Raw genomic sequence first — 24,287 nt, 5'->3', positions numbered from 1 at the left:
ATGTGATTTTTGAATAAAAACAAGAATTTTAATATGCTATAATAATCAGCACAATCATTTTATATTACTATAATTAAATATGTATAAATACATAATCAAAACAAGCAGTAGCAGACCTGAGTAGAGGGGCACAGAGATAGAAGTAATAAATAATAAGGGTATAAATAATAAAATAATTATTATTGTTAATAATATAATTATGATTACCTACTCCTATTGAAATCCTGCCCCTCCATGAGGCCAAACTTGGATTAACTTGTGAGGGCAGAAGCAGCAGTAAAAGCGGGTGGGAGAAGCTGGTGGCACCATATTGGAAGAGGGAAGATGCCCTTTTGGCAGCAAGCAAAAGTGCGGGTGGAAGCTAAGGCTTTCAAGGGCCGAAGGCACATCTGCCATATTTGACAAGGGCAATGGTGCCATTTTTTAAGGTGAAGCCAAGGTGCCATAATGATGAGCGGCAAGAGATGTGGGAATTTTCAGAAGGGAGCAGAGGAGGCACCGGCGCCATTTTGGAAAAGGGCAAAGGCGCCATATTATGAACAGGAAGTGGGCAGAGGAGGCACCAGCGCCATTTTGGAAGAGGGCAAAGGCGCCCTATTATGGATATGGACGAAAAGAGAAAGCGACCAAGATCTATTTCCAGTTTATTTCCTTTATTCCTTCCCGGAATCTCGCTTCCAAATTCTATATCCAATAAAGTCTCTTCTTCTTCAAGAGAAAGCAAAATCTCCGCCAAATTTCCATAGTGCAATTTTGTAGAAAACGAAAGAAAGAAAACATGATTATCATTTGATCGATCTGGATTTTCCGTAAGAAAAACAGAGAAGTCTTAGATAGAGGTTCATGTGGGAGACGGCATTCGCACCCGGCTGCCGAATCCGGCTTCAATTGAAAAGGATGGAATCTGGATCCTGATTGGCCAGTTGTGCGATGTGTTTCAAAACGTCCTTTTTGGTGATGATTCCCAGGAGTTTCCTGGAAAATAAAAGAACAGTTAATTTGGAAGACAAGGGTGGCCTAATTCTCGAACTCAGCTCTTCCGCCAAGGTTCCTGATCTGGGGTCAGGGTGGGTGTGATTTTAATTGACTTGATTTAAATCCAATCCACCCTGGTCTGAAAATTCAGGATTCCAAAAAGGAAACCTTCCTTTGCTTGTCCATATTACACCCGGCACCTGCATGTCTCGCACCTACCACCTCTCGAACCCACTGCCCACCCGTCATGCACCTGGCTCCTCACCCGTTGTGCGTCACCAGGCACTGTCGGAGGCCCAGCTTCCGGAAGATGTCCACCACAATCTCCATGGGTGTGTGGTCAGTGACGGTGAAGGGGCTGAGGTCAAGAATGGGGCGGAGATTCAGGACGGGCGGTGAGTTCGGTGGCAGTGGGGGCGAGTGGTCACAGAAGGAGACCAGTGAGGAGGTCACAATCCCCTCTTGGGTCTGGCGGGCGTTTTCTGGAGGTGGGGGGAAGAGAGAGGATTGGTCTGGGTGTGAAACTCAGCTGATTACTACGTAATTTATGGAAAGGTTCAGCCTTGCTGGCGTTTCAATTGATCCCAATGGGCATTTGAACCTGGACCTCGACCAGAAATCCAGAGGAAGAAGATAATGCTGGCAAGGCTGAACCTTTGGGTAAAAGCGGTTGTCTTGAACCCCTCACCGATGGAGATGAGCAGATCCCTTCGCAGCACGAAGCCCACCAAGCGCTGCGACTCCCGGGAGAGCACCACCGGGTACCCGCTGTAGCCAGTGGCAACCAGCACCCCCTCTACGTCTCCCAGGGTCATGGTGTCCTGTGGCAGGGTAGTCAATGGCAGGTCGGCGGGCCGGCGGGGACGCATGGCGTCAGTGGCCAGGGTCTTGTGTGCAAATTCCTCCTTGGCCTCGAGGAAAGGGTAGCCGTTGAGGCGGATGTGAGAGTCGTAGATGCCTTGGCGCCCGGCTGCCGCATCGCCCACCCACTTGCTGGTCACGGCAGCGGCCATGAGGGGGACGATGTACTCTAGGCCACCGGTCAGCTCAAACATGATGACCACCAGGGAGACGGTCATGCGGGTGACGCCGCCTGGACCGGGGGGGGGGAGAGAAGAACCAGCAATTAAAAATAAATAAATATTAAAATTGAAATTGAAATTTTAAAATTTGAATTAAAAATGAAATCAAAATTTTAAAATTGAAATTGAAATCATTTTGCTTGCCAAAATGAAGACGGTACCAACAAGGTTGAATCTTTCAGTAAATAAGGATTTAAATCAAGTCTGACTGATTGAAATCACGATTGAAATGAATTTTATTTAACAACAAAACAAAAAAAGGCCGATTCCAAAAAGGAAACCATCCTCTGGTTGTCAACATGAAGAGGATTCAAGCAAGGTCGAACCTTTCCGTAAAAAAGGATCTATAACTCCCGCCGCCACTCACCCAGGCAGGCGGCCGCACCCACCATGGCGTAGAGGCCTGGGGTGATGCAGTCGGCGCCCGGTTGGCACCAGCCTTCGAAGAGCACCCAGTCGGGGTGGTGGAGGGCAAGCTGCTCCATGCCAACGCCGAGCAGGCGCCCCACAATGGCGCCCACTGCCATGCTGGGGATGAAGAGCCCCGAGGGCACCTAAGGGAGAAAGCGGGAGGGGTCAGTGCCCTGGGAAACATAGTGCCCAGCTGTACCCTCTCTAGCGCGGGTGCCATGGGAGGAGGGAAACGTAGCACCCAGCTGTAACCTATCTAGCATGGGTGCCAGGGGAGCAGGAGGGAAACGTAGCACCCAACTGTACCCTCTCTAGCGCGGATGTCAAGGGAGGAGGGAAACGTAGTGCCCAGCTGCACCCACTGCACGACAGGCGCCAAGGGAGCAGGAGGGAAACGTAGTGCCCAGCTGTACTGTTAGGTCAACACAGAGTTAACCGTTCACCAATAGGCGTTCTGATTCTGAGTGTTCAGCCCACAGCATACGGGCATCTTTCCTTTGTCTTGAAAAAGGGTAGTGTTTAGTTTCAATTTCTCTCTGTTCTTTGCTCTGTGTTGTGCTGTGTGCAGATATAGTTTTTTTGCTGTATGAGAGAGAACGCTGCAGCCATGCAGCTTGCTTCTCTCGGACATGTGCTACTAAAATAAAGCTTCTGTTAGTAGCAACGGTGTCAAGCTGATTTATTTGTGACACCACTTAAGACGCAGACCAGATGCCATCCTGTCGCTGTGCTACTCTGCAACGTAGGCAAGACTACAGCAGCAGTGCAAAGCGAAAGTGTGCCGGGCGGCCATTAACGTCGGACTGGATCGTAAAGCTGATTGATTACAGCTCTGGGCAGCAGCACTACAAGGGTCAAAGGTTTTATGACCCACACATTCCAATATTCCTCTCCAGTGCAGGTGCCAGGGGTGGAGAAAAACATAGCGCCCACCTGTACCCTCTCTAGTGCGGGTGCCAGGGGAGCAGGAGGGAAATGTAGCGCCCAGCTGCACCAGGATGGGTGCCAAGGCAGCAGGAGGGAAATGTAGCACCCAGCTGTACCCTCTCTAGTGCGGGTGCCAGGGGAGCAGGAGGGAAACGTAGCACCCAGCTGCACCCACTCCAGGATGGGTGCCAAGGGAGGAGGAGGGAAACGTAGTGCCCAGCTGTACCCTCTCCAGGATGGGTGCCAAGGCAGCAGGAGGGAAATGTAGCACCCAGCTGTACCCTCTCTAGTGCAGGTACCAGGGGAGCAGGAGGGAAACGTAGCGCCCAGCTGCACCCACTCCAGGATGGGTGCCAAGGGAGGAGGAGGGAAACGTAGTGCCCAGCTGCACCCACTACCATCCCACAACCAGATGTTCATGGCAACTCCCAGCAGCAGTACATTTGCCCTTCACGATATCAGCGCAATATCACCAAAATCAGTGCACAATCAGCGCACAACCAGCTCAATCTCGGCGCCACCCCCACCCAGCCGGGTCTCACCTTCATCCCAAAGGTGAAGACAGTGATGACGCCTTTGAGGGCCAGCGCCAGCGCCAGCTGCCACATGGCGCGGCGCACCCCGGGGCCAGCCAGCCGCTCGGGCCCTCCACCCCCCCCAGGGGTGGTGTTGCGGACGTAGTCGCAGAGCTGCGAGGAGTCGAGGCGCCCGCAGTCGTTGAAGAGCTCGGAGATGAGCTCGCTGGTGCTCATGCGCGAGTACTGGTTGGGGAAGGCAAGGACGGCCGTGGCCGCCGTCACCATCAGGACCTCAGCCACCGGGTAGCGGCCCAGCCGGGTGGTCTTGCGCCGCCTGTAGGGGAGAAATCCAGGGATAGTAAATTAATTTTTCCAGAAATTTAAATGGAATTTCCAATTAAATTTTGCAGAAATTTACATTGCATGTTCACTCTAAAAGAGACATGCAATGGCATGTAGAAAAATATGACATTGTATTATTATTATTATTTTCTTAGGGTGCAATACGCATGCCTCTGCATTTTCACTCTAGGTGAGACATGCAATGCCACGCAGAAAAAATGACACCTACATGCCTGTGCATGTTCACCAAAGAAGAGGCATGCAATGGCATATTGAAAAAAAATGACATCATTATTATTAAAATTTATATTATCTCAGGGCGCAATCTGCATGGCTGCTTATGTTCACTCTAGACTAGACATGCAATAGCACCCAGAAATAATGACATTATTATTATTAAAATTTATATTACCTCAGGGCGCAATCCGCATGCCTGTTAATGTTCACTCTAGACAAGACATGCAATGGCACGGAGAAAAAATGACACCTGAATGCCTGTGCATGCTCACTCAAGAAGAAACATACAATGGCATGTAGAAAAAAATGATATAATAATATAATAATAGTAATACTGTAATAATAATAATAATTTATATTATCTCAGGGCGCAATCCGCATGCCTGTTATCGTTCACTTGAGATGAGACATGCAATGGCACAGAGAAAAAATGACACTCGCATTTCTGTGCATGTTCACTCGAGACGAGACATGCAATGGCATGCAGAAAAAATTGTTTTTAATTCTGGAGTTTCCCAAGCACCTGCACCAGGCGATGTTGGCGCGGATGAAGGCGGCCCCCCAGAGCCCGCCGAAGACGCCCAGCAGAATGAAGGGCGCAAGCTCAAGGAGGTGCCAGGGGGCGTGGAACTCGACGTAGAAGAGGACCAGGCGGCTGTTGCCAAAGGGATTGATGGAGCGCAAGGTGAAGGCGGCCACCAAAGCAGCGAAGAAGGAGCGCCAGAGCGTCTTCAGGGGGAAGTAATAGCTGACCTGGGATCATAGAGTCGTATAAATGATGATAGTATGGAATTAAAATTATTTTAATATAATAATTAATTACATAATCTATCTATATATATAAATGTTCCCATTGCGTGCGAGCGTGACACCACCTTGCTCCGTAACCGCTGCACCAAACAGCATCAAATTAGGACAAAGCGTAACATGACCATCGAGGAAGGATCTGGCGTAATAAAAAATTTAAAAAACCACACCTGTCATGCCTAAAATATAGAATAAAGGCAAAAAAAATTGGCGCACACATTACGTGTCACCAGCAACAGAACTGAAGACTTTGAACAACAACCAATAGAAAGGCTCGTGGCAGGGCAGCATCACAGACTGTGCGCCAACCAAAAAACCTCCTTCAACTCAGTCTGCCATTTTCAGACAGCAGGGACAACCCCCTATTAATCTCCCTAGCCCCAGCCTCTGCCAAGGGCCTTACTGCCAAAAAAAAAACCAGTTAAGAGGAAGGCCTAAACTCTCCTTCCCCAGACAGAAACATTCTTAGTAGTTTCATCTCCAGGCAGGAAAAGGTTTTTAGGCCCGGGCCATACCATTCCTTATGGCGGCGGCGGGGGGGGGGGGGTCATGTAGGATGAGAAAGCTCAGCAACTACGCTTCGCTCCCTATCCTGTCTCCACTGCTGTATCGCTTTACAAATGAAACTCCAGTTATCAGAAGAGGGAAAAGCGCCGCACACAAATGTATAAGGACCAACCAGTTCCCCATCACCCCTCCTTGCATCGTTATGGTCCCTTCTGACCCCAGGCTCAATGCCAGAGCGGACTGTACCATGTATCAGGTTTCCAGAGGGGGGGAGGAGATAGTAAATCTAGGGCAAGGGTTTAATTCTATGAAAGGGGCATTTAAGAGAGAGAGACCAGGGTTCGAATCTCGCTACTAAGCTCGCTGAGTGACCCTGGGCCAGCCTGAGCTACAACACAACGGGAGAAGCTGAGTGGAGGCAGTCACAAACAGGGGGAAAGATGGAGAGGAGGCAGGCGGAAATTCAACGGGAGAAGCTGTGTGGAGGGAGGAAGAAATGGGGGAAAGACGGAGAGGAGGCAGGCGGAAATTCAATGGGAGAAGCTGTGTGGAGGCAGTCAGAAACGCGGGGAAAGACAAAGAGGAGGCAGGTGGAAATTCAATGGGAGAAGCTGTGTGGAGGCAGTCAGAAACGGGGGGAAAGACGAAGAGGAGGCAGGTGGAAATTCAATGGGAGAAGCTGTGTGGAGGGAGAAGAAATGGGGGAAAGACGGAGAGGAGGCAGGCAGAAATTCAACGGGAGAAGCTGTGGGCATGGACAATTTACATTTTATATATATAGATCTTCGTTTTCCATTTCACAAAAAAGCCACCGCAACGTGTGGCCGGGCCAGCTAGTTATTTATATAGATGGCAATATAATTATCATACCATTTAATAATGAAGAATAATAATGTGAATATAACCATCATACAATTTAAAGAAGAAGAAGAAGACGACGCAGAGGTTGGAAGCTGCTCAGGGTGGTTGGGGCAGCCCAGTCAGATGGGCAGAGTAAAATTTTACTGAGTAACATTTTTAGATTAAATGAAATTTTCCATAAATTTAAATCAAGTTTCCCCGTAACAACCTGATTGTTTGATTGATTACCTCTTCCAGGCTGAAAAGGACGCCTCCTATCGGAGCTCCAAACGCCACGGAGACACCAGCAGCTGCAGCGGCCGATAGGACCTAAATCGGGAGAGTTGAGAAGGTTAAAAGAGGCCAATCTTCAAAGATATAAAAATGGATCTTTGATTTTCAAAGATTAAAAAATGGATCAAAAATTGGTCTTTTGGATTGTATTATATTTAGGAATATTTTTCATGGGGTTATTTATTATAAGACGATTAAAAAGGAAAATTTGATACATATTTATTTTTATTTTTAAAAAGGCACCTTTTCCTTCCAGGTATATGTTTTGCGTATTGACGAGCAGGAATTGATCATGTTGGATAATAGGGATAAACTGGGTGGATTTGATTGGAATCAAATTGATTGAAATCAGTCCATCAGACTGGATTAAAGTATCTATAGTTTCTTTACGAAAGGTTCAGCCTAGCTGGCATCCTCTGAATATCAACAACCAGGGGAAGCTTTTGGAATCATAATTTTTTAGACATTTTTATATTTAAATCACGATTGAAATAATCATTAAATCACTAGTCCCTCAGACTTGACCAAAAGCCTTTCTTTAAGCGAAAGTTCAGCCTTGCCGGCATCACTATTGAATCAGATCAAAATGATTATTTATTTTATTCTCTGTATATTGTATCGTTATTTTATTGCTATGGACTGACACAACTAAAGATTCATTCATTCATTCATTCATTCAAAGCTTGAGTGGCAGGTGAAGCTTCATTCTGTCCTTCCTTCCTTCAAAGCTTGAGTGGCAGGTGAAGCTTCATTCATTCATCCATCTACTCATCACCACTGAAATCACTAGGAATCCAATCCACTATTTACCGCAAAGGTTCGGCCTTGCTGGCATCCTCTGAATATTGGCTACCAGAGGATTTCTGCATGTGCCTCACCTCTCTCCGCTTGGCCTCATTCTTCCGGTACTTGGTGAAGAGGTGGCAGAGGATGTTCCCGCAGCAGCAGGCCACGTGAACCAGGGGCCCCTCCTTGCCCAGGCTCAGCCCCGAGGCCACGGCCAGGACCAGGGTGACTGTCTTGATCAGCAGGGTCCATTTCCCCAGGTAGCCGCGGATGATGAAACCGCTCAGGATAGTCTTGATCTGGAAAAGGGGGGGGGATGTTGGTTGGGGGATTCGCACTCAGGGAGGGATGTCGACAGGGAGGCCGGCCGGATGGGGTGCAAAGAATAAAAGGATTACTGTTTATATTTTTAGGATGATGATTCTTTATGTTATCATTTGCACCCTCGTTTTTTCTGTCATTCTTTTTTATTTATCATTTTATTATAATTTATCATAATTTTTATATATAATGTTATCATTTATTCCAGGCATAGGCAAACTCCAGCCCTCCAGATGTTTGGGACTACCATTCCCATCATCCCAATTAACAGGACCAGTGGTCAGGGATGATGGGAATGGTAGTCCCAAACATCTGGAGGGCCGCAGTTTGCCTATGCCTGATTTATGCTCTATCATTATTTACCTATTTATTATAGTTTATAATTATAAAGAATATAAATATAATATTTATGATTGTTATTCATTTTATTTATATTAATATTTATCTTCATCCTGGTTGCTATTACTTATTTTATTTATATAATTATTTATTTCTTATCTTCACATTATTGAAAGTCATGTTGTTTACAAAAATTATTACTAATTATTGTTATGAACCCCAGCCACATTTCTAGTTGAAAGGACCCTGGCAATCTAAATCCCCATTCGGATTTTGAGAGCAAGAGGGAACAGAATCCCCGCAGCTAGAAATCTAGGGATCCAGATTGAACGAAATGGGATTGATTCAGATTTTGGGAACAGGAGGGAACGAAATCTCCCCAGTGAGAAATCTAGGGATCCATATTTCTTGTATATTTCAAGTATAATAGTTATGAGTATTATTCATTTTTATAATAATAATTAATACTTAATTTATTTATATAATTATTTATACTGTGCATAATGAGTCATTATTAAGTTCATACTGTTGATAGTTATGTTATTTACAATAATTATCCAGATTTTGGGAGCAGGAAGGGATTAAATCCCTGCAGCCAGAAATCTGGCATGTGGGAAGTCGCACCAAAAATGGCTTGATGATCAATATATATACCATATATTCTGGCGTATAAGACGACTTTTTAACCCCGAAAAATCTTCTCCAAAGTCGGCGGTCGTCTTATACGGCGGATCAACGCCCTCTCTGTCTCTCACCCTCGCAGAAAGCCCACCCCCGGTGCGACTTGCCTTGCCTGTGTGCGTGCACGCGAGGCTTTCTCCTTCTCTCCCTCTCTCTCTGTCTCTCTCACCCTCGCAGCAACGCAGGGTAGGGTGGGGGGGCACGCTCAGATCGATAACCCTCTTGCCTTTTAGTCGTTCAGCCAGTGAGACTCTTACTCTGAAGCCTCCCCCACTTCGGCTCCTTCCCCCGCCCCTCCCTGCTGGCTGATCTCTGCCTCTCCGCTTCCAAGTCCAGTCAATGCGCCCCCCCTCTCTCTCTTTCGCAAACAAGGTCCCACATAGAAAAGGACCAGCCGCTTGCTCTCGCGCTTAATAGCCTCATTCCAAAAAGAAAAAAGCACCACCCATTGCTCTCGAAACACCAAAAATCCTGCACAAATTCTTGCCTTAATTTCTCTGCAAGTTCCCTCCTCCCTCCTTCCTTGCACGTGATGGTGCAGAGAATACTCAGAAGTCTTCTCTTTGGTCTTCCACCCCCACCCCATCTGCTCCCAGCCCTTTCCCCCTTTCCGGAGCGAAATCTGAGAGGCAGGGATGGAGGAAGTTTGGGATATACTCGCCTGAGGACATCAGTGAAGCGAAATAGTGAAATACAAGGTCACTATTTCGCTTCACTGATGTCCTCAGGCGAGTATATCCCAAACTCTTTATTTTAACAGGAAAAGTTGGGGGTCGTCTTATACGCCCAGTTGTCTTGTACGCCGGAATATAAGGTATATGAATTTCAGAAATTGGATTTTTATCATTCGAAATAAATCAATAAACAAAGCTGGCCTTACCTCGGGGATCCCCGACCCGCAGGCGTAGGGTGCAAAACCGCGAACGAGAAGCACGGCCAGGAGTGAGAAAAGCAGTGCCCAGGCGGCGTAGATGAAGTAGTTGAGGCTGTAGGCGAGGGCGCCCTAAAAGCGGATGGATAAAAATAAACTATTTTCTTAAAAAATAAAAATAAAATCAGTTGCCAGCAAGGTTGAACCTTTCAGTAAAGAGATGATCTCAATCTGAAGATGGATTTCAAGATTGGAATGGAAAAAATTTAAATATTTAAAATTAATATTTATAATATAAAATGTATAATATACATAAATAAACTATAATAAAATATATACTTTTATAAAATAAATATTATAAATTAAGTAAAATTGAATAAAATATAGAATATTTTATATAATAAACAAAATATAATGTAATAATAAATTTATATTATAAACACAAATTATAATATAAATAAATTAAATTAAATTAAATCCACCCTGTTCTGAAAACGATACAGTCCATATTAAGAGGATGACAGCAAGGCTGAATGTTTCGGTAAAGGAAGGATTTAAATAAAATCTGATGGATGAGGGGTTTCCATCATGACTCTAATCAATTGAGATTTTAAATATGTAAAATTAATATATATAATGTTATAATACATTATAAAATGTATAATATTGTAACAATAACATACATATTAAAAATACATATTTTAAAATAATTAAAATAAAATAAAATCCACCGTGCTCTGAAAATTTATTATTCCGATAATGATACTGTCTATATAAAGAGGATGACAGCAAGGCTGAATCTTCCTATAAAGAAAGGTTGGAAATCCAGTCTGACAGATTAGGGATAGAATCCCTAATAGATAGATAGGGATAGATCGCGATAGAAATAGCAACTGAAATCATGATTTAAATCAGGGGTCAGCAAACTTTTTCAGCAGGGGGCCGGTCCATTGTCCCTCAGACCTTGTGGTGTGCCGGACTGCTGGGTATATGTGTGCGCAGCGGGCACCGTTGTTCTCCGTAACCGCTGGACCAAAGCGCATCAAATTAGTACAAAGCATAACATGACCATCAAGGAAGGATCTGGCATCATATTTTTTTAAAAAAAACCACACCTGTCTTGGCTAAAATATAGAATAAAGGCCAAAAAAAAGTGGTGCGCCTATTATACCTCACCAGCAAAAGGAATGAAGACTCCAACAGCATCCAGTAGAAAGGCGGATCACCCGTTGACATCATCAGAACTGGCCAGAGCAACAATGCCCTGCCCACCATTTTACAACTGCCATCTGTAAGCACCTGAGGACTTTCTGACACAAACCGCTCTGTGGAAACGTGGCGCAGGCGAACTTGCTTTTGGTGGGGTGGGGTGGGGCTGGGGGTGTTCCCCAGTGCCCTCACCTAAAATGGCCACTGCAGCTTCTCATGCGCCGAGGGGGAAAAAAAGACGGAGCAGGAGGCATGCCTGAGAGGTCGCACTGTGTAAGACCAGCTCTGAGGGGATTGTGTCGCTGGGGTGCGTAATTTTGGGACTAGGGTGGGGGAGAATGCTCTTTAAGGTCCCCAGTGCCCTCAGTTAAAATGGCTGCCATGCTGTTTTTACATGAGTAGAATGTGTTCTGTTATGTAAAATGTATCTCTGGGTTATTTGTGGGGCATAGGAATGAGTTTATTCCCCCCCCCCCAAATATAGCCTGGCCTACCATATGGTCTGAGGGAAAGTGGACCGGCCCATGGCTGAAAAAGGTTGCTGATCCCTGCTCTAAAGGGACAGGGAAGAATGAAAACAGGAGCTTCCAGAATACTCTCCAGGTCAGGAGAATTTAAAAACAAAAACAAAAACCAAAAAAACCACAGCAACGCGTGACCGGGCCAGCTAGGTTTAAATAAAAGGACATTCTACTCATGTCAAAACACGCTGATTCCCAGACCGTACATGGGCTGGATTTAGAAGGTGATTGGGCTGGATCCGGCCCCCGGGCCTTAGTTTGCCTACCCATGATTTACCTTAAATCTTTAAATCGTGAATAAAATCATGGATTAAATCTTGACTGAAATCGGGATTGGGATCATGATTCAAATATCTAAATAATGAATTAAATCATGAACAGTGGCGTAGCAAGGGAGGGGCGTAGGGGGCGGGGTGCCCCCGGGTTCCAGGGGAGGGGGTGACACTCCCCAGCCCCTCCCGCCACTCCTCGCCGCCCGGCACCCCGCCCCTGCTGCTCCCGTGGCGACTGAACAAACCGCCGAGCGAGCGGCAGCTTGTGGGGCTGCCCCATCCATAAAGCAGTACGGACGGGGCAGCCCACAAGCCGCCGCCCACTCGGTGGCCCGCCTGGTCGCTGCGGGAGCAGCAGCGTCGACTCGGATGCACTGTGCATGCCCAGAATTTCCACGCATGCGCAGCCCACCCTGATGTGCGTCCCGACGTAATGCCCCGCCCCCAGGGGGGTGCCTCCACACCACTGCCCCGGGCGGCATGGAGGTTTCCTCCACCACTGATCATGAATTAAATTGTGTTTGCAATTGTGAAATCAGGGAAATCAGGGGTAGGCAACCTAAGGCCCGTGGCCAGCAGACGGTCTGGGAATCAGTGTGTTTTGACATGAGTAGAATGTGTCCTTTTATTTAAAATGCATGTCTGAACGTGGGGCATACGAATTTGTTCATTTCCCACTGCCCTCTAAATATAGTCCGGCCCACCACATGGTCTCAGGGACGGTGGACTGGCCCATGGCTCAATAAGGTTGATGACCCCTGATTTAAATATTTAAATAATAAATGAAATTGTGAATGAAATTGTGATTTAATTTGCAATTATTTCGGGGGACATTCAGGGGCAGCTACTTACACTGTCCTCCTTCCCGGTCATAAGCTCTGCCCAGGTCCGCCACTCCGGACATTTGTCCCGGTCCTGGAAGGTGATATTTTGGGAATTCCAGCAGCAATGTTCATGGTTGTACCAAAACCCATTGAGGCACACACCTTCCTTCAAGTCCGTCAGCCAATGGGCAGAGATGTCAATCAAGCCAGCCAAGGCCCCTGTGTATTTTGATTTTTTTAAAAAAAACAACAACAACCACACACACACACAAAATCAAATTTCTCATTTCCCCCCATTTTTAATTTTTTTTTTTTTTTTGAATTTTAAAAATCCTTTAAATTCCTTCAGGTGCATCATCCAATGGGCCGATGGAACAATTGAGCCAGCCAAAGCCCCTGTGTACTTTGATTTTTTAAAAAAATATTATTGCATTTTAATTTTTTAAAAATCAAAATTCTAATTTCCCCCCATTTCCATTTTAAATTTATATTGCCCCTTTAAATTCCTTCAGGTTAATTTTCATTCTTTTAAAAAAGCACTCTGACATCTCTAATCTCCATTATTATTTAATTTGGTATTGGAAGTTGTAGCAAGAACGATTAGGGAGGAGGAGAGAATAAAGGGTATAATAAACATGGGAAGGCTTGGGGGAAAAACGGAAAAATGGGGGGGGGGGAACAAGTTTTTTTTTTACCAGGAAAATGGGAAAAAAGTTTGATACAGCTTGAATATTACATGCAAAACCCCCCCCCCCCATTTTTCTGGGGGGGAAAACCTGGTTTCCCCTCTAATTTTTCCAGTTTTTCCCCAGGCCTTTCCATAGTAAGAGGATGCCAACAAGGTTGAATCATTTGGTAAAAAATGGATGAGGGATTTAAATGGTGATTTAAGTGCTGATTTAAATCAATTCGAAAAGTGAAAGTGCGGCTAATAATAATTATTATTATTATTACACCCCATCAATTTATCCCATTTATAATGTCAAGAACATAGTGTATTTATATGTATCGAGATGCAATAAAAAGGTAATAATTTTATTAATAAATAATTTTATTAGTAATAAATTAATAATATTGATTTTTATTATTCCTCCTTTTGGTTTGTTGTTTTCTCACCTGCCGAGAGTCCAATGAGAAGCATGAGGAGCCAGCCCGAAAAGGCGTCGCTGATGCTGTGGATGAGGGCGCAAGTCGATTCTTTGCTCCTGTTGGTGATCTGGGCGAGGAAAAGAAAGGGATTAGATTGGCCAATATTGAGGAAAAATTGGGAAAATATAGATAAAAATAACTGTCTGAAAAATGGGCTGTTTCATCTCCTGATTTGAACCTGCTTCCCAAAGTTTCTGGGCAGATAAATGTCGTGAAAGGGATTTTATTGTTCCAAAAGGATTTTATTGTTGCAAAAAGGAAACATCCTTCCGGTTCTCAATATTAAAAGGAGGCCAGCAAGGCTGAGACTTCCTGTAAAAAAAGGGATTTAAATCAAGTCTGGCTGATTTAAATCGAGATTCGAATTGGGATGTAAGTAAAAAATAAATATGAAGATGATGTCAGCAGGTTTGTATCTTTCAAAAAAAAAAAAGGATTTCAATTAAATCTGGCTGATTTATACTGGGATTCGAACCGGGATTTACATGGAACATCAATGCCAGCGAGGTTGAATCTCTCCGTAAAATAGGGAAAAGATGGGAACCGCAAGCCTGACGAGATTCAAATCCATATCTCAATTGGAAAACAGCCAAATCCCCCCGCCAAGACCTAGATTCGAACCAAGAACCCTCACCTCACGGTGCCGGTCTCGATCTCGGGATTTCTCTCGCACCCAGTCAATGGTGTTGAAATCTTCATACGTCCCGACACCAGGAAGCGGCTCTTCTAGGAAGTCGCGCATCCGGCCAATTTCGTCAAACCCGTTCCCGGCATATGAGGGGAAACCTGCCGAGAGGATTTACGGTAAAATTTATTCTTCCAAAATGTCAATATTAAGAAGATGATTTTATTTTTAATTTCTCCTCCAAAAGCGTTTTGTTTTAAACATATTAATTTTCACATATAATCACAATACATCACCTCGTGTCCTCTTTATTAAATCTGTTGGCTCAATCCTTCTTCTAGGAGGAACAGACCTGGGTTTGAGATCCCACCGGCGGCCCCATTGCCAGCCGTAGCATTGCAGGCCTTAAGTGCGAATGGTGTCGAAGGGGCAAAGTCCTGGGAGAGCAAAGTCATTTCCCCAGAGAAGGCCAGGTTGATCTTTAAGCACGTGAGGAAAATGCCAAAAGCGTCCAAGGGGAAATCAAGTGTGAAATGTTGTGTGGGACTTTTCTTTTCGAGGTTGGGAAATGATTGATAAGGAGTTTAAAAATAAATGTAAAAAAAGGAGATTAAAAATAAATGTTTCGAGGAAGCCCTTTTGTTGGACTCCTGCCTGAACAGAATAATATCATGATACAATATTAAAGCTGGAAAGGGACCAAGGGTCCAAACCCCTGCAATGCAGGAATCACACCCGGGACCGATCCAAGCTCTTCAAAACCTCCAAGAAAGGAGAGTCCTCAGCCTGTCAAAACGAGACTGTAAATTTAGCACCGCAAAAAAGGAAACTTAGTCCTCCGGTTGTCAATATTCAGAGGATGCCAGCAAGGCTGAACCTTTCTGTAAAAAAGGAAGGATTGACTTATTTACTTACTTATTTGTTTATTTATTTACCTGCCGCTATTTCCTGGTCCAGAGGGGGCACGTCGCCCTCCAGGGAGAAGTCAAGGGTCCCGCCGCCACCGACCTCCACCAGGTCCTCGTCACTGGTGCTGCTCTGGAAGCTCCCGCGCCGGAAACGGCGGCCCTTCATCGCCCGCCAGTCAGGGATCTGCGGCAGGAGAGAAGGAGAGGCAAGTCTTCCTTATGAGAAGATTGGAAGGGATACTGGGTAAGGAAGGAATCTGATTGGTGGAGCTGGCCATCTAGTCCCACCCCCTGCCAGGATGATACACAGGGAAGGGTTCCAGGATCATGCCTCTCAGTGTCCCTGCCAGCTCTCCCTTCCTTGGAGTGTATTTCAGCCGTGTTTGGAGGACTCTTAGCCTCTGTGCAAGGAGCTCCACCCTTCCTTTCTGCAGAACCGTTTTTTTCTTCCGCTTTGGCAGCTGAATTGCGCCGAAAAGCAGAAGTTGGGGTGAACATCCGCTGCCAGTGCCTGGCCCAAGGCACCTTGCCCCCACTGACCTAGCTGAGTTGTTGTTATTAATATTAGTGCACGCATGCAATGCCAGAAACACAACTCATGCTCGCCCCTCCCAAAATGCACAAACCGATTGTGCATTTGCAAGGGCGGCTGCAGAACCGGAAAGGCAGCAATCACGGCTCGTGATGTTAAATTCTCAAGAATAAAAAAAGACTCTGAAAATTCATTATTCAATAAATGAAACCTCCCTCCGATTGCCCATATTCAGAGGATGCCAGCAAGGTTGAACCTTTCCGTAAAAAAGGGATTGAAATCTAGCCTAGCGGAGGAATGGTTTCAATTGATTTTATTTCAATCCACCCAGAGTGAAACCCACTGCAATGCCCCCCCATCTCTCGCCCCATTGATTGTAACCCGCAGCACATTTTATAAACTTCCCTTCTTCCCTGGGGTAGCAGCGGGGGCCAGAGATGGGGAAGAAGCAATAGAAAACTGGGGTGTGGGGGGGCAATAGGGAACTGGGGAGTCTGGGGGGGCAAGGAACCAAAGGGTGTAAGAGGCAATAGAAAACTGGGGGCATGTGGGGCAACAGGAAGCAAGGGGGGGTCTGTCGGGCAATAGGGAACTGGGGGGTTCCCTATTGGTGGTTGGTGGGGCAATGAACCTGAGTGGTGTACGAGGCAATAGGAAACTGGGGGTCTGTGGGGCAATAGGGAACTGGGGGGTCTGGGGGCAGTGGGGTTCTGTGGGGCAAGGTACCAGGGGAGTGTATGAGGCAATAGAAAACTGGGGTGTGTGTCTGTGTGGCAATAGGGAACTTGGGGGGAATCTGTGGGGCAATAGGAATCTGTGGGGCGTAAGGGAACTGGGGGGGTCTGGGGTAGTGGTGGTCTGGGGGGCAAGGAATCTGGGGGGGCGTATGAGGAAATAGGAAACTGGTGTGGTCTGTGGGGCAATAGGAAGCTGGGGGGTCTGTGGGGGAAGGAACGTGAGGGCCGTATGAGTAAATAAGAAACTGGGGGCATGTGGGGCAATAGGGAACTGGGGGGTCTGGGGGCCAAGAAACCTGGGGGGCGTATGAGCCAATGGGGAACTGGGGGCAATAGCAAGCTGGGGAGGTCTGGGGGGACAATAGGAAGATTGGGGGGGCTGTGGGGCAATGGCAAACTGAGGGAAATGCTCGCTGCTGCCTCATAGGACTGAGGGGGTTTCTGTGGGGCAATGGGGAACTGGGGAGGAAGTCTGTGGGGCAATATAAATTTAAAATGATATTTATATTATTATTAATAGGAAACCGGAGGTCGTTTGGGGCCAACATAAAATAAATAATATTGATATTGATATTGATATTAATATGAGTAAGAAACTGGAGGGGTCAGGGGGCAAAATAAATCTAATAAATATGCTTAATATTATTAATAATAATAGGAAACTGAAAGCGCCTTTGGCTCACCTGCGGGAAATCCCGGCTCTCCTCAGCGAGCGGGCGCTGCCATCTTAAACTCTCACGTGACGCGGCGCCTCACGTGACGCGGAAAAACGGGGGGCAGGAACAGGGCGGGGTTTGTCACAGGAGGAGAGGCGATTGGAGAGCGAGGGCGGCGTGACTGGCGAAGCCAGCCTAGGGGGCGGGGCCTGCCTGGGGAAGGGGAGCGGTGAGTGGTTGGCTGCTTCTGGAGGGCGGGGCTAACGTGAGGGGAGGAGATGGCGGTTGCTGCGGGTGGGGAGAGGCCAGAGAAGGGAGGAGCTTCCTTGCAGGAGGAACCGCTCAACTGATGCTAGAGAGGCGGGGCCAGAGATGGGGTGGGTCTTCCATGCAAGGGGAGGGGCCAGATAAAAGGCGGGGCCATGGAAGGGGCGGGGCTGCCCTGCAGGAGAGGCGGGGTCAATGAAGGGTGAGGATTCCTTGTAGGATAGGCGGAGCCAGCGAAGGGTGGGGCTTCCTTGCAGAAGGAGGAGCAACCGCTTAACTGATGCTAGAGAGGGGAAAGAGAAGGGGCGGGGCTTCCCTGCAGGAGGGGTGGGAACAATGAAGGGCGGGGCTTCCTTGCAGGAGGAGGAGCATCCGCTCAACATGCTGGAAGAAGGGGGGCAGAGAAAGGGTGGGGCTTCCCTGCAGGTGGAGCAACTGCTTAAGTGATGCTGGAGGGGAGGGACCAGAGAAAGGGCGGGGCTACATTGCAGGGGCGGGGCAGAGAAGGGCGCGGCTTCCTTTCAGAAGGAGGAGCAACCACTCAACTGATGCTGGAAGAAGGGGGGCAGAGAAAGGGCGCGGCTACCTTGCAGGAGGGGAGGGGCCAGTGAAGAGGCGGGGCTTATGTGCAGGAGGAGGAGGGGAATAAGGGAATTTCCCGCAAAAAAGGGAATGTTGACAGCTATGCCTGAGGGGACGGGAGGTGGTGGCGGCTGTTGCTGGAGGGGCATGATAGATTGATTGATGTCTCCCCTTTTCCTCCCAGGAGCTCCCGGTCCTTCCCTGCCTTGGAACCATTTCAGGGTTAGGCCGAGCGAGCTCACACCACGGGACTGTGATTTGTTACCTGCGTTTATAAGCTCTGAAACGCAGTAGCCGAACCATAGGAGCTCTCATTACTTGTTTTTCATCTTCCACTGCTTTTAATTGATTTATTTCAGAAAAGGAAATTTTTTTAAAAAAAGCCATTTTCCCATACCGGGAGTCGAACCCGGGCCGCCTGGGTGAAAACCAGGAATCCTAACCGCTAGACAATATGGGAGAATGTGAGGAAGAGCTCCTCTTTTGCAGACTATGGTTGCATTAACTCACACGATTTCCTTCCCAGCTGTCCCTCCGTTTCTCCCTGTCAATCATTCCGGCATTCAAAAACTGAGATTGGTGCCTAGAAGGTGGTTGGACTAGATGACACCTTCGCTGTCCATCACTCTCGGCATTAAAGAGCTCCTGTTCTCCCTGCCCTTCTTAAACATGACCGCCTAGGCTTCGCGACGCCGCGACGTCCGCTCGCCGCTTTTGTCTCTGCCCTTCCTTTGCGACCCTTCGTCACGCTGCCGTTCGCCTGAAGTCACCTGACATTCTAGCAACATCCTGGTAGAGGTCGCTCGCGCTGCAGCGTCTCCCCCGCCGATTCTGCTCGGGCGCGGCTGTCTGTCGCCGGGTAAGTGGATCACGCGAGGCCGGGGCTTTTGCGGCCTAGAAGGGAGGGTTCGTCTTCCCGAGAAGTGGGAAGCTCTCTGCACTTGCTCAGAGGCACTCTGGTCCCGGGGGGGGGGGTCCCCGGAGCAACCCCATCGTCTCGGAAGCCCCTAGAGGTGGGAATCAGAGGAAGTCTGATTCCTGAGAGGTATGTGGCTCTGGGGAAGAACTGGAGGGCCCCGAATACTACTACTGTACTGTTGTTGTTGTTTAGTCGTGTCCGACTCTTCGTGACCCCATGGACGAGAGCACGCCTCTTGAAGTTTGGTCAGATTCATGTTGGTAGCTTTCACTAGTTCTTCAAAGGGTAATAATTCTTTTACCACATTTTTAAAGTTCTTCCTTCAACAAGTAGGAATTTTTTTCCCCTGTAACCAATTAATTTTATTCCATATTCCACTTTCCCTTTCCCTCATACCGTATGTTTCCCAACTTTTATCCATGTCCTGAATTGAGATCTCCTTTAATTTATCCCCTACCTCTTTTGGGATGAGCTCCCTTGTTGTTGTGGTGGTGGTGGTGGTGGATGATGAGAGCACGCCAGGCACTCCTGTCTTCCACTGCCTCCCGCAGTTTGGTCCGACTCATGTTGGTAGCTTCGAGAACACTGTCCAACCACCTCGTCCTCTGTCATCCCCTTCTCCTTGTGCCCTCCATCTTTCCCAACATCAGGGTCTTTTCCAAGGAGTCTTCTCTTCGCACGATCTGTCCTTCCAGGGCTGATTTCCTTAAGAGTGGATAGGTTTGATCTTCTTGCTGTCCATGGGACTCTCAAGAGTCTCCTCCAGCACCATAATTCGAAAGCATCAATTCTTCAGCGATCAGTCTTCTTTATGGTCCAGCTCTCACTTCCATACATCACTACTGAGAAAAACATGTTGTTGTTGTTCAGTCGTTCAGTCGTGTCCGACTCTTCGTGACCCCATGGACCAGAGCACGCCAGGCACGCCTATCCTTCACTGCCTCCCGCAGTTTGGCCAAACTCATGTTAGTAGCTTCGAGAACACTGTCCAACCATCTCATCCTCTGTCGTCCCCTTCTCCTTGTGCCCTCCATCTTTCCCAACATCAGGGTCTTTTCTAGGGAGTCTTCTCTTCTCATGAGGTGGCCAAAGTACTGGAGCCTCAACTTCAGGATCTGTCCTTCTAGTGAGTACTCAGGACTGATTTCTTTGAGAATGGATAGGTTTGATCTTCTTGCAGTCCATGGGACTCTCAAGAGTCTCCTCCAGCACCATAATTCAAAAGCATCAATTCTACGGCGATCAGCCTTCTTTATGGTCCAGCTCTCACATTACTACTGGGAAAACCATAGCTTTAACTATACGGACCTTTGTCGGCAAGGTGATGTCTTTGCTTTTTAAGATGCTGTCTAGGTTTGTCATTGCTTTTCTCCCAAGAAGCAGGCGTCTTCTAATTTCGTGACTGCTGTCACCATCTGCAGTGATCATGGAACCCAAGAAAGTGAAATCTCTCACTGCCTCCATTTCTTCCCCTTCTATTTGCCAGGAGGTGATGGGACCAGTGGCCATGATCTTAGTTTTTTTTATGTTGAGCTTCAGACCATATTTTGCGCTCTTCTCTTTCACCCTCATTAAAAGGTTCTTTAATTCCTCCTCACTTTCTGCCATCAAGGTTGTGTCATCAGCATATCTGAGGTTGTTGATATTTCTTCCGGCAATCTTAATTCCGGTTTGGGATTCATCCAGTCCAGCCTTTCGCATGATGAATTCTGCATATAAGTTAAATAAGCAGGGAGACAATATACAGCCTTGTCGTACTCCTTTCCCAATTTTGAACCAATCAGTTGTTCCATATCCAGTTCTAACTGTAGCTGCTTGTCCCACATAGAGATTTCTCAGGAGATAGATGAGGTGATCCGGCACTCCCATTTCTTTAAGAACTTGCCATAGTTTGCTGTGGTTGACACAGTCAAAGCTTTTGCGTAGTCAATGAAGCAGAAGTAAATGTTTTTCTGGAACTCTAGCTTTCTCCATAATCCAGCGCATGTTTGCATGTTTCTGGTTCATCTGCCCCTTTGAAATCCACTTCGCACTTCTGGGATTTATCGGTCCACATATTGCTTAAGCCTGCCTTGTAGAATTTTAAGCATAACCTTGCTGGCGTGTGAAATGAGTGCAATTGTGCGGTAGTTGGAGCATTCTTTGGCACTGCCTTTCTTTGGGACTGGGATGTAGACTTATCTTCTCCGTCCTCTGGTCACTGCTGAGTTTTCCAAACTTGCTGGCATATTGAGTGTAGCACCTTAAATAAATATTTTAAATAGTTCAGCTGGAATATCATCATTTCCACTGGCCTTGTTAGCAGTGCTTTCTAAGGCCCATTTGACTTCACTCTCCAGGATGTCTGGCTCAAGGTCAGCAACCACACTACCTAGGGTGTATGAGACCTCCATATCTTTCTGGTATACAGTAATTTTCAGCAGGAAAGGAAGAGGAAAGAAAGGAGAGGGACTTTACTACTGAAGAATATATCAGCAACTGGCATAAATCCATGGCTAGAAAAGCCACCGCTATTGGCCTGCTACCCCCCCCCCCCCACTCTATTGTCTGGGCTAAGAAGGTGCCCTAAATTCTTTAAAGCAAAGACTTTGGGATAACACACACAGTGACTTGCGACATCAATCACACACAGTCTGCAGTCCGTTAGCAGTAGGAGTACAATATGGGCATGTTTTTCAGTTATCATCTTACATTAAAAACCTGACTGTACCAAATTACGGTACCGGTTATTTACAAAAGCCGAATTAAACATTTCCCCCTCTGCAGTGCTGGAGGGCAGGATGAGAGGAGTTCCCTACCAGGAAAGACTGTGCTTGTGTGCCCAAGACACAGACTCTATAAAACATATTCTGCTGCACTGTGTGAAATTTGAGCAAGCCAGGGCTGAACTGATTTCACCTCTGCTAGTTCCGATCCCAGGGAAATCAGAGGATTACAATGTCAGGTTCCTACTGGAAGACCAGACAAATGCAGTGGTGAAGTTTCTGTCGGTGGTTGCAAGAACCAATGATCCCTATTTTAAGTCTTAACAGAATGCTTGTGTAACCTGAAGGCTAGTTGTTCAAATTGGGTACTGCTTTGTAACAAATTGATGGGTCTGTGGACCGTAATAAAGATAGTTATTTATAATATGCATATGGGTTAGAGACAGGGATAGGAGTTAGGGTTAGGATTAGGGATAGGGTTATTATTATTACTACAGTGGATGCAATCCATGCAGGAGGCATGTTCGCAACCTGTAGCATTCGCAACCCGCAGCGTTTGCAACCCACGCCGCTGCATGTGCATGATGTAATTTGGCACTTCTGAGCATGCACAAAGCGCGATTTAGCGCTTCTGCGCATGCATGAGTGCTGAAACCCAGAAGTAACCCGCTCCGTTACTTCCGGGTTTGGCGCAGTGCACAACCCGAAATCACACAACCTGAAGCGGCCGTAACCTGAAGTATGACTGTATCATCATCATCATCATCATCATTTGTGATAAATAAATGGTTTAAATTGCTATTAAGGAAATGACTGTTTTTCGTTCCAATAGACTTGATTTAAATCCTTTTTTATGGAAAGGTTTAGCCTTGCTGGCCTCATCTTAATATGGACAATTGGAGGAAATCTTAACTGACAAGCAATCTAAACCATGTTTTAAATTGATTTGATTCAAATCAAATCCACCCTGCTCTTAAAATGTATCCTTCCGAAAACAAAACCTTCCTTTGCTCGTTGATATTCAGAGGATGCCAGCAAGGCTGAACCTTTCTGTTAAAAAGATAATGCCTCTCCAGCAAAGCATTCTGGGAAAGGAATTGGGCAATGCTTTCTATAGAAATAAAAGAAATTTATTCTGGTTTTCCCCTCCCTGCAGGTAAATTCCCACTATCAGTGCAAAGAGCAGTGCGACATCCACCAATTCGAGAAAATCGGCAATATCATCAAACAATTCTATCTGAGCTGCAGGTGAGAAGTATGTTACTTTAGCCGGCCGTTTCAGGGGGTGGGGTGGGAATTCTGGAAAATACCTTGGCAGCCGTGACATGGAAATTAGGTGTCTTATTTTAGGAGAAACACGGTATAACCATGAGGCAGGAGGGAGGGAAGTCAATTAACTGTCAGTTCGAAAACTTTTCCCCAAATATAGTTCACAACGTTCGCGCTGGAGGAGCTGCAAGAAGATCAAACCTATCAATTCAGCCCTGAGTGCTCACTGGAAGGACAGATCCTGAAGCTGAGGCTCCAATCCTTTGGCCACCTCATGAGAAGAGAAGACTCCCTGGAAAAGACCCTGATGTTGGGAAAGATGGAGGGCACAAGGAGAAGGGGATGACAGAGGGCAAGATGGCTGGACAGTGTTCTCGAAGCGACCAACATGAGCCTGACCAAACTGCAGGAGGCAGTAGAAGACAGGTGTGCCTCGCGTGCTCTGGTCCATGGGGTCACGAAGAGTTGGACACTTCTAAACGACTAAACAACAACATAATTATATTTCCACTATTTATAAATTTACAGTGGACACTCGGGTTGCGAACGCAATCCGTGTGGGAGGTGCGTTCGCAACTAGCAGCGTTCGCAACCCGCGCGGCTGCACCTCCTCACGCGCATCACTCAATTTGGCGCTTCTGCGCGTGTGCAAAGTTTGATTTAGCGCTTCTGCGCATGCGCCGGAACCCAGAAGTAACCCGTTCCGTTACTTCCGGGTTCGGCGCGGTGCACAACCCGAAATTGCGCAACCTGAACCGGTCGTAACCCGAGGTATGACTATAATACAAATATAATATTTATATTTAATTTATTCAATGTATAAATGCAAGGCAGGTTTAATATAATATTTTTATTTACTTTATAGTATAATTTATAAATTTGATATAAATCTAATAGTTATATTTAATCTACACTATTTATAAATTTAATACAGATTTAATATATTTATATTTACATTATTCTACGCATTAATCTAATGTAGATTTAATATAACATTTATATTCATTTTATAATAACATTTATAATATTTAATAAATTTAATATGTTTATTTTATAATATTTATCAATTTGATAAAAATTTAGTATATTTTAAATTTAATGCAGATTTATTACTTATATTGAAATTATAATATTTATAAATTTGATATAAATATAATTTATATTTATAATTAAT

General features: G+C 46.2%; 1 protein-coding gene, 1 long non-coding RNA gene and 1 other non-coding gene across 3 annotated transcripts; 1 reads left to right on the top strand and 2 right to left on the bottom strand.

The window, feature by feature from the left end:
* Positions 1 to 538: 538 nt before the first annotated feature.
* On the bottom strand, positions 539 to 17,453 carry LOC117040236 (H(+)/Cl(-) exchange transporter 5-like). Its single transcript, XM_033137878.1, has 14 exons — positions 17,399 to 17,453; positions 15,474 to 15,630; positions 14,548 to 14,699; positions 13,881 to 13,980; positions 12,793 to 12,983; positions 9,948 to 10,070; positions 7,819 to 8,025; positions 6,896 to 6,976; positions 5,016 to 5,245; positions 3,938 to 4,247; positions 2,425 to 2,611; positions 1,664 to 2,068; positions 1,241 to 1,457; positions 539 to 975 (listed from the first exon to the last, which is right to left on the bottom strand). Exons 2-14 carry the CDS (start codon positions 15,610 to 15,612, stop codon positions 885 to 887), a joined length of 2,433 nt encoding a protein of 810 aa, XP_032993769.1. The 5' UTR covers positions 15,613 to 15,630; positions 17,399 to 17,453; the 3' UTR covers positions 539 to 884.
* A 1,155-nt stretch (positions 17,454 to 18,608) lies between these two features.
* On the bottom strand, positions 18,609 to 18,680 carry TRNAE-UUC. Its single transcript has one exon. It is a non-coding gene; the product is annotated as a tRNA-Glu (tRNA).
* Positions 18,681 to 18,963: 283 nt separating this feature from the next.
* On the top strand, positions 18,964 to 23,338 carry LOC117040313. The gene is made up of 3 exons (XR_004425835.1): positions 18,964 to 19,079; positions 23,001 to 23,092; positions 23,274 to 23,338. It is a non-coding gene; the product is annotated as an uncharacterized LOC117040313 (long non-coding RNA).
* Positions 23,339 to 24,287: the final 949 nt, after the last annotated feature.

Source organism: Lacerta agilis, chromosome Z (assembly GCF_009819535.1).
Source record: "Lacerta agilis isolate rLacAgi1 chromosome Z, rLacAgi1.pri, whole genome shotgun sequence".
Lineage (NCBI taxonomy): Eukaryota > Metazoa > Chordata > Lepidosauria > Squamata > Lacertidae > Lacerta > Lacerta agilis.
This window is presented reverse-complemented; position numbering and strand designations above follow the sequence as displayed.

What these genes read in the sequence shown, in the direction of transcription:
- LOC117040236 (XM_033137878.1), bottom strand. Translation starts at nt 15,612, where the DNA reads ATGAAGGGCCGCCGTTTCCGGCGCGGGAGCTTCCAGAGCAGCACCAGT. An exon ending in TGACCGGGAAGGAGGACAGT is followed by an intron (nt 10,071 to 12,792) that starts GTAAGTAGCTGC and finishes ATCCGCTTTTAG; the next exon opens with GGCGCCCTCGCCTACAGCCT. An exon ending in ATGAGGCCAAGCGGAGAGAG is followed by an intron (nt 6,977 to 7,818) that starts GTGAGGCACATG and finishes CTCCCGATTTAG; the next exon opens with GTCCTATCGGCCGCTGCAGC.